Raw genomic sequence first — 17209 nt, 5'->3', positions numbered from 1 at the left:
ATTCACATCAAGATTCATTTTCAATTATCTTTATATACAGAAGATCAATTTAGTATATAGTAAGTGAAGATTTCAACAGTTTGCACTCACACAGAAACACAAAGTATAAAATACTGTTTGAGTACTAGTTATACCATTAATTCACATAGTACAACACATTAAGGACAGAGATCCTACATGGGGAGTAAGTGCACAGTGACACAAAAATTACTTTTCAAAATAATATTGTATCTACCAACTTAGACTCTCACATTGTAGGTGTGTTTTTTTTTTAGCTAAAACAGAAAAACATTTGGTTTCAAGTAAAACTATGTTCTTATTTGTACCAATTTTTGTACATCCTGTTGATTATCATGTTCAAGGTATTGACAGCACATATGTAAGATCAAGTATATTAAGGGGCTTCCCAAAGTTCATGAAAAATGCATATTATGAAAAAACTATAAATGGGTTTCAAATTTTTTTCATCAAAATAAACTTGTCTTCCAATTCCTTTTTTTCATGAATTGTTTGAAGTTCCCATGTATGTTATATAGCTAATCATAATTTGGTACTTTTGGATATTGTGCCTTCGATTTCTTTGGACCACAAAGCTGCAGCTTTAAAAAATATATGCATGATATAGAATCAATACATATGTTTTGTGTTCAGGTAGAGTCGTGTTTAATGAATTTATTGGATAAGGCTTCATTATATTGTAGTTGATTGCAGTGTATAGAGCTGTGCTGATCTGAAGCCAGGAACCAGGAGCTTCTTCAGGGTCTCCCATGGAGGTGCAGGGGCCCAAGGACATGGGCCATCTTATACTGCTCTTTGAGGCCATAACAGAGAGCTGAATTGGAAGTGGAGCAGCTGGGACTCGAACAAGCGCCCATATGGGATGCTGGCACTGCAGGTGGTGACTTTACCCGCTATGCCACAGTCACAGCCCTGACCTATATGATTTTTTTTTTTTTTTTTGACAGGCAGAGTGGACAGTGAGAGACAGAGAGAAAGGTCTTCCTTTTTCCATTGGTTCACCCCCAAATGGCCGCCGCGGCTGGTGCACTGTGGCCGGTGCACCACGCTGATCCAAAGCCAGGAGCCAGGTGTTTCTCCTGGTCTCCCATGCGGGTGCAGGGCCCAAGCACTTGGGCCATCTCCACTGCACTCCTGGCCACAGCAGAGAGCTAGACTGGAAGAGGAGCGACCGGTACAGAATCCGGCACCCAGACCGGGACTAGAACCTGGAGTACCGGTGCCGCAGGCGGAGGATTAGCCTATTGAGCCATGGCGCTGGCCTGCTGACCTGTATGATTTTTAAAATTAAAATTCTATAGTTCTTGGGGCCGGTGCTGTGGCACAGTGGGCTGGGCCTCTGCCTGTGGCACTGGCATCCCATAAGGGTACCAGTTCTAGTCCAAGGCTGCACCTCTTCTGATCCAGCGCTCTGGTATGGCCTGTGAAAGCAGTAGAGGATGGCCCAAGTGCTTAGGCCCCTGCAAGAGCATGGGAAACCCAAAGAAGCTCCTGGCTCCTGGCTTCAGATCAGTCCAGCTCTGGCCATTATGACTGGGGAGTGAAGCACCGGATGGAAGATCTTTCTCTCTGACACCTTCTCTCTATCTGCACTCTACTTCTCAAATAAACAGATAATATATTTGAAAAAAAAATACAGAAGGGCAGCACTATATTGGTTTAAAAAATTTTATATTTCTTGTTCCAGTGCTCTGCCCATTAAATAGTCTGTCATTATATTTAGTCTTTTAAATAATGACATTTTCTGTTTCTAAAGAATTTTAGCCAAGAAGGAGCTCATAGTTTTTTGTTTTTTGTTTTTTTTTTTTTAAGATTTATTTTATTTATTTGAAAGAGTTACAGAGAGAGGTAGAGACAAGGACAGAGGTCTTCCATCCGCTGGTTCATTCCCCAGATGGCCGCAACGGCTGGAGCTGCGCTGATCTGAAGCCAGGGGCCAGGAGCTTCCTCCAGGTCTTCCACATGGGTGCAGGGGCCCAAGAACTTGGGCCATCTTCCACTGCTATCCCAGGCCATAGCAGAGAGCTGGGTCCGAAGAGGAGCAGCCGGGACTAGAACCAGCACCCATATAGGATCCTGGTGCTTCAGGCCAGGGCCTTAACCTGCTATGCCACAGCGCCGGCCCTAACTCACAGTTCTTTTTTTTTTTTTAATTTTTTTTTAAAGAGTGAAATTATTTATTTTTCAAGATTTGTTTTTATTTGAAACTTAGAGTACAGAGAGTTCTGAAGGAGAGACACACAGAGAGATATATATTTCATCCATTGGTTCACAGCCCCAAATGGCTGCATTGGTTGGTGCTTGGCCAGGTGGAAGTCAGGAGTTTCATCTGGGTTTGCCTCGTGGATGGCAGGGGCTCAAGAACTTGGGCCATCTTCTACTGCTTTCCCAGGCCATAGCAGAGAGCTGGATCAGAAGTGGTGCAGCCAGAACATAAACTAGTGCTCATGTAGGATGCTGGTACTGCAGGCTGCTGCTTAACCCATTGATCCACAGTGCCAGCCCCTCCAAAATATTTTTCAAAATATTAAAAAATATTGAAACGCAGAGTGACAAAGGAGACAGAGAAACACACACACACACACACACACACACACACACAGAGAGAGAGAGAGAGGAGAGAAAGAAGAGAGATGTCTTTCATCTGTTGGATCTGTTGATTTACTTTCTAAATGGCCACAACAGCTGGGACTGGGCCAAGCTAAAGCCAGGAACCAGGAATACCATATGGGTGGTAGGAACCCAAATACTTGAGCCATCATCTGCTGCCTTTCCCAGCACATTATCAGGAAGCTGGATTGGCACAGAGTAGGTGGAACTTGAACCACACAGGCAATCTCATATGGGTTTTGAGTATCCCAAGGGATAGCTAATCTGCTGTGCCACAACACCTGCCTCAGCTAATAGTTCTTTCCACAACTCTTTTTTGGATAGTTTAATTAATTTGAATATGTATGTGATTTGACTCTCATGATATGTTAATATTTTTAAATAGGCTGAAAACCAAAAGCTTTTAGATGAAAAGAAACAGTTTGAGAAGATTGCTGAAGAATTAAAAGGAGCAGAAAAAGAACTAACTGGTCTTCTCCAGACCAAAGAGGTTTATGGATAAAGTTTTTTCAAATATTTTATTAATAGAATATAGATTTTAAAAAGATTATGGTATAACTAGTTGCTTTGTGAAATATTTCTTCACAAAATTCCTTTCCAAAGGATATGTTCTTTTTACATTTAATATGCTAATAAATGGTTTTAAGATACATCTGGAAAAGCTTCACACTGTAATGTGGAAAAAAAGTCAGCATTTAAGGTATCAGGCTATGCATAATGCTATGGTTTATAACAATTACATTTATTATTATCTTGAATATTTCTTAATTGGTACATTTAAAATTTAACCTTTATTAAATTAGGATCTTAGTTTTTAATGTTTTTTATAATGCACATGTTCTAGTTTTAAAATATGTTTACAGTCCATAAAAATTTTACATTGTAACTCTCTCTTTATCATAGTAAAGATATCTTAGTTTTTTAAGTAACTGATTTTACAAATTAATACATTTCTATTTAGTAATATAAAAGTTTAATTGAAATTAATTATTTTATAGAATAAAATTGATAAAATGTGGTATAGTATATTTATATTTATATTGAGGTTGCCATTACTTATTGTTTGAAAATTATGATTGTTGCATTAAATATACTTAAGCTGGAAATATTAACATATTCCTGCCAAAATTTTTGCCAAATATTTAATTTAATGACATAGAGTGACCATACCTTTTATATGAGAAAATTACAAAAATGCCTTCTATTATAATGCACATTTATTTTACAGAAAAAAGTACATGATTTGGAAATTAAATTAACTGCCATTGAGACAAGCGAGCAGCATTATTTAAAACAGGTTAACGATATGAAAACTGAGCTTGAAAATGAGAAGTATGTTTTCCATTCATCTATAAACAGTTTATATATTCTAGTTATAAGATTTATGGTAACAAATAATAAATTAATGAATTCTGTTCAATATCTATTTAACTGGATTTGAAATTGTATTCCCAATTGAAGATCAAAATAATTTACCAATTTCATGGCTAAGAGAAGTACATTATCTATGGTATAAAGGAATATCTAACAAAGCTGAGAACTACTTTAGAATATCATTGTATTACTTTTTTGGGAGATGTTTAGTTCCTCATAAAAATAAGCAATTATAGTTGTAAATAGTTATTTTGGTTGTTTTGCTAAATAATTTCATAGGTTTGTGTTGCTAAAATGTCAATATACAAATTCATTTTTATATTGTTCAACTAAAATAATTGATTTCATTTCCCCAGTAAGTTTAAAGAGAAAGTGGGGGAAAATAATTATTGTGTTATTTCTCACAGAGAAGTAAATTTAAGTATCCAGTCCTAGTGGTGAGCATGAGTTTTCCCTTTTGACTGCTTCTCAGCACTAGATAAAAATGAGAAGTAAACAGTTTATGAAACATCCTTTCCCCTTCCCCTTTAGTCCTGTTCTCTGCTTCTGGTGACCTTTCATCATTCCTTTTTAGGGCCCTGAGTAAAATTCTTGCATTAACCAAAGTTCAAAATTTCATTTAATAAATGGATTTGTTAATTATTTATTCTTAAGTGTAAATTTATATTATCTTTGGTATATTTGCTTTTTCTACCTTTCATTGCTTATTGAAAAAAATTATTTCTTCATTAATGAAATTTCCAGTGTTATTAAATAGGAGAAGATACTGAGTGTTCCTGAAATCACTTATAGAGCTGCTCATTCCCTTAGTTTCACTTGAAATTGGTTCTGGGTAATAACCATTAACAACAGTAATCCCATCCAGAACATTTGAGGTCTTGTAAGAGCAACTTAGATGTTGTGCTCAAAGGTTAAACTTAACTTCGTTTATTTTAAGGAAAATAATTTAATTAAAAATAGCTTAGATTTCATGTTCTACTTTAATCAAATTATTAGAAGTTTAAAATAGTTTTCTAAGAGTCTACTAGAGAGAAGATCATATGAAATTCAAAATTTGTGAAAAGATATGAAGGGATGAGAGTGTGGGGAATATTCAAAGAAATAAATTGAATAGTATGTATGGCATTTTGAAAACTTATAGAAAAATTTCACATGTGTACAAAGTAGAATTAATATTGTGAGTAATCAGCATAAGCCTTTTGCCCAGCCTCTGGAATTGTTAACTAATGGTCAATCATGTTTCACTTATATCTCCAGCCCTTCTTTCCTTTACCTAAGATTATTTTGGATTAAATTCTATATCATATCATTTCATAAGTAAATATTTTGATATGGCCTTTTTAAAAACAGGCTTAAGAATACTGAATTAACTGCAAACTGCAATAAACTTTCACTAGAGAACAAAGAACTTGCACAAGAAACAAGGGATATGGCTTTAGAACTCAAGAAACAGCAAGAAGATATTAATGTGAGTTGAAGAAGAAAATATTAGGGTTAAAATTAGGATTAGAATAAATGACTTCTGAAGATTCTTGCACCTTTGAAAGTCTAATTGTCTTAGAACTGACATTGTGTTTTAGAAGAAAAATATGGAGGCCAATGTTGTGGCACAGCAGGTAAAGCTGCTTCCTACAATGCCAGCATCCCATGTTATAAACATAGGTTTGTGTCATGGCTGCTCCACTTCTGATCCAGCTCCCTGCTAATGGCTTGGGAAAGCAGCGAAGGATGGTCCAAGTGTTTGGGTCCCAGCCACCCATGTGGGAGAACCTGGCTTTTGGCCTGGCTCAGCCCTGCCTTTTGCGGCCACTTGGGGGAGTGAACCAGCCAGTGAAGATCTCTTTCTGTTTCTCCCTCTCTCTCTGTAACTGATTTTCAAATAAATCATCAAAAAAAAAAAAAAAAAAAAGAAGAAAAATATGTATCTTGGTCTTAGATGGATAGTAGACAACAGAATAAAGACACTAATCACAGATAAAGTTAATGTAATTTAAGCATCAAGATTTTTATAAAGTGTTTAATTGACAAGTATTATTGAGTAATTCATGTAAAACTTTGTGGAGGATACAGTGATGAGTAAAATATCCTTTCAGAGTTTATGGCTTAATAGAAAACATAGTAAATATTTAAATTACTTGACCAAAATATTATATCATACTAGCTAATGGGACAAACTGTTATTGGAGCACGCAGGATGACTTTTGCCTTGATGAAAGGGAAGGCTTCAGAGAAAATACAGCATTGAATTTGGCTCTAAAGATTAGTTATATGAGTTCAGTAGATTTCAGTGAATGGAAGCATTCCTTGAAGTCACAACAATATGAGCAAAAGATACAAGCCTCAAAGTTATCACTGGAAAACAGTAAAAGATTTGTTTTGTTGCCTGTTACATAGAAATTGTTAAGAGAATAACTAAAGTAAGGCTGGAAAAGTAATGTGAAACTGTGCAAGTTAAACAGCACATTTTTTCTTTACTAGAACTAAATTCTTTTGTACTGACAGATAAAATGTCTTAAATATTAGTTTCCACTTAATTTTTACTGAAACAAAATAATTAATATAAACATTATTTCTTTAGAATAGCAAAAAACAAGAAGAAAGGATGTTGAAACAAATAGAAAATCTGAAAGAAACAGAAACACAACTAAGGCAAGACTAATTTTTTTTTTAATTTGGTCAAAAGATTACGTCTTTTTTTCTATTATTTTGTTTTAGTTAATTTAAAGTCAACATGTTGACTATCATGTAAAGTAAAAAAAATAGACTTAATGGTTTAGAATTCTGCTTAAAAGTAAAATTATAATAACTATTTTATACTTAATGTTTATACTGTGCAGTTAAACAGAAGTTAAAGTATCATGAACTTTCTACTTCTTTAATTTCTTTACTTAAGAAAGTATACTAATCATATTCCAGAAAATTTAAAAGAGAGATGTAGAAAAACTTAATTCTAGTTACTTAAACTTCTATAATACTGTTGCAAAACTTATACCCCATCTATATTTTAAAGAATATGTTGGTTCTTGCTTGTAATCACTGGCACATAATTTTGTGACTCTTCCATTTAATATTATTTTAAGCATTATCCATTTTTCTAAATCTGTTTACAATTTATATATTAATGCTTTTATCCCAGTCAATCCAGTGGCTGTCAAAACTATTTATTTTAATCATTTTTACTTTGCATACTTTTACTTCCTGGTTTTAGACTATTATAAATTATACTATAGTAAACATCTTGGCATATCTAGATGTTTTTCTTATATTGAATCTGATAAGACAACTTAAAGCAATAGAATATATTAGATCATAGCAGTAGTGATTTCAATGACTTGGTAATCAAATGATTGTAAACCATGCAATACAACAAATATTGCATTACAACACTGGTTCCAAATGTTTTAATTGATATTTTGATTATTATCAATAGTTTTTTGATAATTTAAAAGATAAAAATATTTCCATTGCTTTTGTGGTTTGTAAATTTTTATATTTTGGATAAGCTGTAGAATTTTTCATATTTTTTAGATTTATTTTAAGGATTGTCTGTTTAATATGTGCTGTCTACTTATCTTTTGAAATCTTTTTTTCCTTTTTGATTTGTTTATGCTTTAAAAATGTATTATTAACAGCATTTATTTCCCCTAACTTGTTGTTTTTTTTCAGTGTTGGGGAATTTTTTGATATATGGAAATATAAAATTTTGAACTAAATTTAATTATCTTTCCTTGTGTGATTTTATAATTGCTTTTATACTTAGAAATTTTGGCATGCTTAAAATCAAATGGTAATCTTTTCTTTAGTTCTTTTAAAAATTTATGTATTGATATTTGGTCTCTCTCTTTTTAAATATTAAAAATATTTTAAGTCATCAGTTTACTTCTGAATTTATGAGAGTGTTTCTATGCAATTTCTATTTTTATTATTTTTAAAATAATCTTTTTATATTTTAAGTTTCCTGATAGTTCAGTTTTGGTTTCTTATACTTAAAGAAAGTGGTTGTTAAAACTTCTTATTTGGGGGCTGCCGCTGTGGCATACAATCTGGTTAAGCCTCTGCCTGCAGTGCCAGTATCACATATTGGCATTGGTTTGAGTCCCGGCTGCTCCTCTTCCAATCCAGCTCTCTGCTATGGCCTGGGAAAGCAGTGGAAGATGGCCCAAATACTTGGGCCCCTGTACCTATGTGGGAGATCTGAAAGAAGCTCCTGGCTCCTGGCTGTGTTTTGGCCCAGCCCTGGCCCAGCCATAGCCTTTGTAGCCAATTGAGGAGTGAACCCGCGGATGGAAAATCAATCTCTTTCTCTCTGTCTCTATCTCTCTTTCTCTCTCCTCCCTTCTCTCTCTGTATTTCTGACTTTCGAATAAATAAATCTTTAAAAACCCACTTCTTATTTTAAATTATGTGAGCTCTTTTTTAGACCTGATACACCTCTTTTATTTGATTGTTTGAGGGTTATATGAAGTCATGTGAATAAAGTGCTGGGCACAGTACCTGGCACTTAGCACTTAATAATTGTTAGTTTGTTACTATATTTCAGACTTGGAAATTCACCTTTTATTCTGCCTCTAGTGAATCATTTTGTCCCTTTTGCTCAATTTTCTTTTTCAAAAGTTATTGTTATTTACAGATTGAATCTCTGTGATTAAGCCACTATACAATGTGGAGATAAAATGAGAACATACCTTTTAGGGAGAGACTCCTTTTTATTTAGGATAATTTACATTATTTGGATTATATCTTATTTACATACCTTTCAACTCTGTGGATTTATAGAACTCTTAATACAAATATATTTAAGAATAATAAGAATCTACTGATTACAAATTTAATACTCAGTTAAAGAATAAATGTCCTAGATTTTCACAAGGCCAGTTTTTCCTCATAGGGAATACTGTGACAACAGGGAGAATATAATTAGGAAAGTAGTTTCATAACACCTGAGAAAAAGCAACATTATTTTCACATGCAACAGACATGTTTTCAATTAAATTATTTTCAAAAGGATAATACATCCATTTGGTACAAAATTTAGAGGGACAAAGGAGCTCATGGGGAAACAGAAGTATCTTTTTTACCCTTTGACTTTTTGCTGTCTAACTTCCCTACCCAGAGGGAAGTTTTATGCTTCTAGAGATACTCTATGCATATACGATGATATACGTGTATGCAAATATTCCGGTCACGTAGATTTTCATTAAAATCACTTGTATTTTTGTTCATAATTTACTTTTGCAAAATTATGAATATGCCTTAGAATAAATAATGACTGGTTTCTGACTAAGAAAGCATTAAAATTAAACCTTGACTTAATATGGGGTACCTCAAAATATTCATAGAAAAATGGGATAAAAGAAGTTTATTTTGGTGAAGAAAATTTGAAAGTCATTCAGTGTTTTTCATAATATGCATTTTCATGAGTTTTCTGAAGACTCTTATAAGTGTTTCTAAGAATTTTTAATAGAAAAATTAAGAAGCCAGATTTATTTTAAAACATTGTATAAATTAAAGATAAAAGTGAAAATATGCCTTTTGATAGTAATGCTTATAAAATTAGCAAATAAAAATAAAAAGTAAATCAACAAAAAATGCCACCATTTTAGAAGTATCAGAAAGGAAATAGAATGAAAATATAATTTTAATTGTAATGTCACTTTTCATTTCCTTTCAGAAATGAAATGGAATCTCTGAGAGAGGAGCTAAAACAGAAAGGAGATGAAGTTAAATGTAAACTGGATAAGAGTGAAGAAATTGTATGTTATATTTATTAATAGGTTATATGGAAAAATTTTAAAGCACAGAAGCAGCATCATGTCTTTAAAAAGTATACTATTGTATCAACAGTGAACTAAGGACTGTCACTAAAAATATAGGCAAATTTGTATTATTTTGCTTACATATAAAATTTAGATTATTTTATATCGAAGAAACAGTGACATAATTCTGAATTTCTTTTCATGAATTCTCCATATTTAATGTTTATATACTTTTATGTAAATAAGACTCATACTTTGTTAATGTGGAATATACTGATGAGGTAATGAATAAGTTTGTGTTGTGCTTTCGTAAATATGAGTTCAACAAGTTGAAAACTCTTTTAAGGGAAGAGTATTATAATTTCTGAAATGATCAAATCAGCTAGGTAGCATGTCTGTCACTTTACATACAAAAGTAATTTCCTTTTTTAAAAAAATACCAAAATAAATTGGGAGAGCTGATAACTATTTTTGTAGAACTGTGACTAAGTTTTATAATTCTATATCTAAGATATACCTACAGAAGAAAATAGAAATTCTATTAACATTTTTAATCTGCTATATTTTTTAGGCTCGAAGCATTGAATGTGAAGTTTTAAAAAAAGATAAACAGATGAAGATATTAGAAAACAAGGTATTACCAAATTGCAAAAAGTTATGTTTGAGAATAGAGATTTTTTAACACTACTTGTATGATTGGATTCTTTAGGGCCTACCTTTACACTGTCCTGTATACAGAGATTTCAGTTCTCCTGTGGAGGTTTTGTGAAATAATACAGTACTTTCATTGCATTTTTTTTCTTGAGAAACTTTGGATTCACAGGTTTTACATAGTGATTCAGATGTTCATTTAATTCCTCCTTAATAATCTCTTCCATTCCCCCAAATACACTAAGCAGCTATAATTATATATATACTTGAGTTGCAGGATGTTTTTAGAAATCATTGTTAGGTATCTGTAATCAACAGAGCTACAGAAAGCTTTCTGCTCTTTTTATGTGAAGTGTTTTTATTATCTGAGTATTCTCATCCCTATTCACTTTTCCATTCTCTAAACCTAACTACACAATTACCATAATCTTGACCTTTTGTATAGTGGACGGTACTCCCGAGAGTATAGTTAACCTTCTGAAGTTCTGAACTCTAGTAGTCAACACTATTTTCTGCTATCTCAAATTTCATTTCTTTCTTTTTTTTTTAGATTTATTTATTTATTTGAAAGGCAGAGTTACATATAGGCAGAGAGAGAGAGAGAGAGAGAGAGAGAGAAAGGGCTTCCATCTGCTGATTGACTCCCCTGATGGCTGCAACAGCCGGAGGTGCACTGATCCAAAGCCAGGAACCAGGAGCTGCTTCTGAGTCTGCCACGTGTGTGCAGGGGCCCAAGGACTTGGGCCATCTTCCACTGCTTTCCCAGGCCAAAGCAGAGAGCTGGATTAGAAGTAAAGCAGCTAGGACTAGAACCGGTGCCCATATGGAATGCTGGCGCCATAGGCAGAAGCTTAGCTTAGCCACAGTGCCGGCCCTTTCATTATATTTTTAAAGATTCATTTATTCAAAAAGCAGAGTGATACAGAGAGGGAGAGACAGATACTGAGAGAGATATCTTCATCTGTTCACTTCCCAAATCCTGCAGCAGCGAAGGGTAGCCCAGGTCAAAGCCAAAAAGTCAGAAAACTTCATCTGGGTCTCCCATGTGGGTAGCAGGAACCCAGGTACTTGAGCCATTGTCCACTGCCTCCAGGTTCATTAGCAGGAAGCCTGATTAGAAATGCAGCTGGAAAACAAACCAGGCACACTGATAAGGGATGTCTGTGTCCTAGGTGGTAGCTTAATTTGTTGCACCACAATGCCTGCCCCTCTCACTTTTGTACAGCTTTTCTTCCTTTTGAACTTTCAAGAGACCATTTATGGGCGTGGGCCATATACAGATTTGTATGAATAAATAACTTGTAAATAGCAGCGCCACACTCCATTTGGTTTCAGAATATCGGTTGACTATGACTGTATATGGGGTTATAAGAAAAATATTTAACAGTATTTTATGCTAATGAGAAAGATTTAAACATTTTTCCATTGAGTGTTATATTTACTCTGGTAGAAATTAGAATAATGTACATATCTGTGATATTTTAGGACACCTTAGGAATCTGTTCTGCCTTTATGTTACTTACTAAATATTTCTTGGGCTAATATCTCTTAATCTGGTTCTGCATGCAGACCCAGATGATGTGGTATCATAAAGTGATCACAAAAAATACAAAATGAGATACTGAAAATAAGTATAATTTCTCATAATTTTCTAGTGTAACAATTTAAGGAAACAAGTTGAAAACAAAAGCAAGTATATTGAAGAACTTCAGCAGGAGGTATGTATCATAAATATTTTCAAAATAAAACTAAGATTTTCATTATAGTTTTATAGAATATGCTTCTCTTTAATAATTTAAGTCTAAGTTAGAGGCAATATAAATTTGAATTGCTTTATTACTGAATATAATTATTTATTTTTGACATTTAACAGAATAAAATGTGGAAAAAGAAAAGTACAGCAGAAGGCAAGCAATTGAATGTTTATGAAATAAAGGTATTTAGCACCTTTATTTTTGTTTTTAATTGCTAGTAAATAGATGAGAATTAAGAAATTTTATATCATTTATACTATAGCACTTTTAAGAATTATCTTTCTGGGCTAGCACCTCAGCTCAATAGGCTAATCCTCCGCCTGCGGCGCCAATACTCCTGGTTCTAGTCCCGGTTGGGGCGCCGGATTCTGTCCCGGTTGCCCCTCTTCCAGTCCAGCTCTCTGCTGTGGCCCGGGAGTGCAGTGGAGGATGGCCCAGATCCTTGGGCCCTGCACCTGCATGGGAGACCAGGAGAAGCACCTGGCTCCTGGCTTCGGATCAGCGGCCATTGGAGGGTGAACCAATGGTAAAGGAAGACCTTTCTCTCTGTCTCTCTCTCTTACTGTCCACTCTGCCTGTCAAAAAAAAAAAAAAAAAAAAAAAAAGAATTATCTTTCTGATTGAGGAGATCAGTCTTATTATTGTACTGGAGTGCTTCCCTGTGTTGTAGCTAGGTTAGAATCATCTGAGCTGCTTAAAAATATATGTGTGTACGTTATGTGTATGCTATATGTGTTACTTGTTCATGTTCATATTATTTACCCATACATTGAAAAGTGAGCTTGAGTAAGTTTGTGGTAGATCCTTGTAATCTACATTTTTTAAAAGCTCCAAATGTGATTTTCCTACAGCACAAGGTATTTGAGAACCATTAGAAAACAAATTAGTTTATAGAAAACAAATTAAAGTTGTCAGTTAGTTGTGGTATTATTTAGTTTTCTCATTTCTTCAGTTTTGTTAAGTGTTATTCTGAGTTTCATTTTCTAAGTTTCAAAATAGTTTCCAGTATAAATAGTAATGTCCTGTTTTCAATCCTGATATTGATTATTCATACCTTCTCTAGTGTGTGTATTTTTTTTTTAAAATAAGATTTACTTATTTTTTTTGAAAGGCAGAGATTTAGAGAGAGAGAGGGAGAGTGAGATCTTCCATCTGCTGGTTCACTCCCCAGTTGGCTGCAGTGGCCAGGGCTGGGCTGGCAGAAGCCAGGAGCCATGAGCTTTATCCAGGTCCACCATGTGGGTGCAGGGGCCCAAGTATTTGGACTATTTTCCACTGTTTTCCCAGGCCATTAGCAGGGAGCTGGATCAAAGGTGGTACAGCCAGAACTTGAACCAGTGCCCAAGTGGGATGCCGATATTGCAGGCTGGGGCTTAACCTTCTGTTCCACAGCACTGGTCCCTTGTTTTTTTCTTGATCAGTGTTACCAGGAATTTGTCAATTTTGAAAAAATTTTTTTATCTTCTCTGTTGGGTATTTGTTTTTATTTCATTAACTTCTGCTCTCTATTATTTCCTTCTACTATTATTTTTCTTTATGTTTTTGTCTATCTTGAGATAGATTCTTTTATCAGTAATGTTCAGTCTAAGGTACCCATTTTAAACTTATAAATATCCCTATAAGCATTGCTGTAACTATATCCTTTAGGTTTTGATAGAGTGAGTTATTTTTTTTAAAGATTTATTTTATTTATTTGAAAGACAGTTACAGAGAGAGGTAGAGACAGAGAGAGAGAGAGGTCTTCCATACGCTGGTTCATTCCCCAGATGGCTGCAATGGCCAGAACTGCACCGATCAGAAGCCAGGAGCCAGGAGCTTCTTCCAGGTCTCCCATGTGGGTGCAGGGGCCCAAGGACTTGGGCCATCTTCTACTGCTTTCCCAGGCCATAGCAGAGAGCTGGATTGGAAGAGGAGCAGCCGGGACTAGAACCTGGTGCCCATATGGAATGCTGGCGCTTCAGGCCAGGGCTTTAACACACTGTACCACAGCGCCGGCCCCGATAGAGAGTGAGTTATTATTGTTTGGTTCAAAATTTTCCTGTATCTCTTAGTTTCTGAATTGAATGGGATACACTGTGTGTGTGTGTGTGTGTGTGTGTGTGTTTAAAGATTTATTTATTTACTTGAAAGTCAGACACAGAGAGAGAAGAGGTAGAGAGAGAGAGGTCTTCCATCCGCTGGTTCACTCCCCAATTGGCTGCAATGGCTGGAGCTGCGCCAATCCGAAGCCAGGAGCCAGGAGCTTCTTCTGGGTCTTCCATGTGCGTGTAGGGACCCAAGGACTTTGGCCATCTGCTGCTGCTTTCCCAGGTGCATTACCAGGGAGCTGGATATGAAGTGGAGCAGCCGGAACTTGAACTGGCATCCATATAGGACTGCAAAGAGAGGCTTAACCCCTATGCCACAGTGCTGGCCCCAGAAAATATTCTCAAGTACTGAGAATTTAACTATGAACCTTGATAGTACTCCTCAGTGTACTTATCTTTTAAGAATATTGGAAAAATAAGTTTTTTAGGTCAAAAAGTGAGGAAAACATACTTTTCAAAAACACTCAGACTATTTAACAAAATGATCATGTATATGGTCGTAAAATTTAAGAGATTGAAATCACATAGAGTATATTTTCTAACACAATTATATTGTCTAGAAATTTTAGCATATATTTTATCAGTCTAAAGTTAATATCTTTACTATGAACATCATTACAGCAATATAGTTGAGAAAAGTTAAAATACATTATGAGTAGATTAACCATTCCAATCTCAATAAGAAATAATTATAAAATCCTGGTAATGAAATTGAATCAGTGATTTAAAATCTGATGACTAAGCAAACTTCAGACTCAGATAATTCTAGAAAGGAGTTTTTTATGTAGACAATCTGTAAGAATCTATACATGAATTAAAAGTTACTAGATGTGTTTAGTAAGGTTGTTAAATAGTCATACAAAAATCATTACTAGTCTTAAACATCTCTAGTAAGCTCTCTGAAAATGTGATTTTTATACAGCATACACCATTTATGTGAAAATGAAAATACTAGTTTTCTTCCAAATTGATCTATGTATTCAATTAAAATTTCATCAGCACTTTTTATAGGACCTGACAAGCTGATTCTAAAATTTATATGTAAGAGCACAGGGCAAAAAATAATCTTTAACAGCAAGGTGGGGAAATATGTCCTACTAGTTATAAAGATTATTTGTACAACTAAGACAATGTGACATTAGCACATAGACTCAAATCAGTTGAACAGAAGAGATAATCTAGAATAAGATTCTTGCATAAATGCAAATAATATATTCAGGGGTGCTATTGAAGTTGATGTAGTGCTGAGACATTTAAATATCCATATGAAAAGAAAGGAAATTGTGCAACTACATTAAACACAAGTGAATTCCTTAAGGACATAAATGTGAAAAGAAGGACTTGAAAACAGAAGATAGAGCATAATGTAAATAAAGATTTCCTAATCAAGATAAACAAAAACATTGATATATCCCTATGCTTTTTTGGTATTGAATGGATTTTCTGTTCAACCAGATGATTACTTACTGTAATAAACCTAACCAATGTAATAAGACTAACCAACGTAAATACTGTTGAGAAATTAGTTAAAGGGGCTGCTGCTGTGGCATAGCGGATAAAGCCACCACCTCCAGTGCCGGCATCCCATATGGGCGCTGGTTCCAGTCTCGGCTGTTCCACTTCTGATCCAGCTCTTTACTGTGGCCTGGGAAAGCAGTAGAGGATGGTCCAAATCCTTGTGGGAAACCCAGAAGAAGCTCCTCGCTCCTAACTTTGGATCGGCACAGCTCTGTTGTGGCCAATTGGGGAGTGAACCAGTGGATATAAAATTCTCTCTCTCTCTCTGCCTCTTCTCTCTCTGTAACTCTGACTTTCAAATCTTTTTTAAACTCTTATTTAATATGTATAAATTTTGAAAATAGAACTTTTGAATTATAGTGGTTTTTCTCCATAACCATCCTCCCACTGCAAACCATCCCATCTCCTACTCCCTCTACCATCCCATTCTTCCTTAAGATTCATTTTTAACTATCTTTATTTACAGAAGATCAACTTAGTATATAGTAAGTAAAGATTTCAACAGTTTGTACCTGCACAGACACACAAAGTATAAAGTACAGGTTTTTGTTTGTTTGTTTGTTTTTTGACAGGCAGAGTGGACAGTGAGAGAGAGAGAGAGAGAGAGAAAGGTCTTCCTTTGCTGTTGGTTCACCCTCCAATGGCCGCCACGGCCGGCACACCACGCTGATCCGAAGCCAGGAGCCAGGTGCTTCTCCTGGTCTCCCATGGGGTGCAGGACTCAAGCACTTGGGCCATCCTCCACTGCACTCCCGGGCCACAGCAGAGTGCTGGCCTGGAAGAGGGGCAACCGGGACAGAATCCGGCGCCCCGACCGGGACTAGAACCCGGTGTGCCAGCACTGCAGGCGAAAGATTAGCCTAGTGAGCCACGGCGCCGGCCTTATAAAGTACAGTTTGAAAACTAGTTTTACCATTAATTCGCATCATACAACACATTAAGGACAGAGATCCTACATGGGGAGTAAGTGCACAGTGACTCCTGTTGTCGATTTAACAATTGACACTGTTATTTATGACGTCAGCAATCACCTGAGGCTCTTGTCATGAGCTGCTAAAGCTATGGAAGCCTTGAGTTCACAAACTCCAGCATTATTTAGACAAGGCCATAATCGAAGTGGAAGTTCCCTCCTCCCTTCAGAGAAAGTTACCTCTTTCTTTGATGTTCTTTCTGCTGGGATCTGACTCACAGAGATCTTTCATTTAGGTTATTTTTTGCCATAGTGTCTTGGCTTTCCATGCTTGAGAAACTCTCATGGGCTGTTTAGCCAGATCCAAATGCCTTAAGGGCTGATTCTGAGGCCAGAGTGTTGTTTAGGGCATTTGCCATTCTATGAGTTTGCTGTGTATCCTGATTCCCATGTTTGATCGTTTTCTCCTTTTTAATTCTATCAATTATTATTAGCAGACACTTGTCTTGTTTATGTGATCCCTTTGACACT

At 35.4% G+C, this 17209-nt stretch overlaps 1 protein-coding gene across 4 annotated transcripts in view; it reads left to right on the top strand.

Moving 5' to 3' along the window:
• SYCP1 (synaptonemal complex protein 1) overlaps positions 1–17209 on the top strand; it is a 106810-nt gene that overhangs the window by 42473 nt on the left and 47128 nt on the right. For all 4 annotated transcript variants that reach the window (XM_008264617.5, XM_089300102.1, XM_008264616.5 and 1 more), the window contains 8 exons: positions 3014–3118; positions 3857–3960; positions 5353–5470; positions 6581–6651; positions 9674–9755; positions 10330–10392; positions 12065–12127; positions 12283–12345. In XM_008264617.5, the coding sequence (XP_008262839.2) occupies positions 3014–3118; positions 3857–3960; positions 5353–5470; positions 6581–6651; positions 9674–9755; positions 10330–10392; positions 12065–12127; positions 12283–12345 (669 nt within the window). The remainder of the gene's footprint in view (positions 1–3013; positions 3119–3856; positions 3961–5352; positions 5471–6580; positions 6652–9673; positions 9756–10329; positions 10393–12064; positions 12128–12282; positions 12346–17209) is intronic.

The sequence above is a fragment of the Oryctolagus cuniculus genome, chromosome 7 (genome assembly GCF_051225735.1).
Source record: "Oryctolagus cuniculus isolate XC-2025 breed Fujian yellow rabbit chromosome 7, ASM5122573v1, whole genome shotgun sequence".
Lineage (NCBI taxonomy): Eukaryota > Metazoa > Chordata > Mammalia > Lagomorpha > Leporidae > Oryctolagus > Oryctolagus cuniculus.
This window is presented reverse-complemented; position numbering and strand designations above follow the sequence as displayed.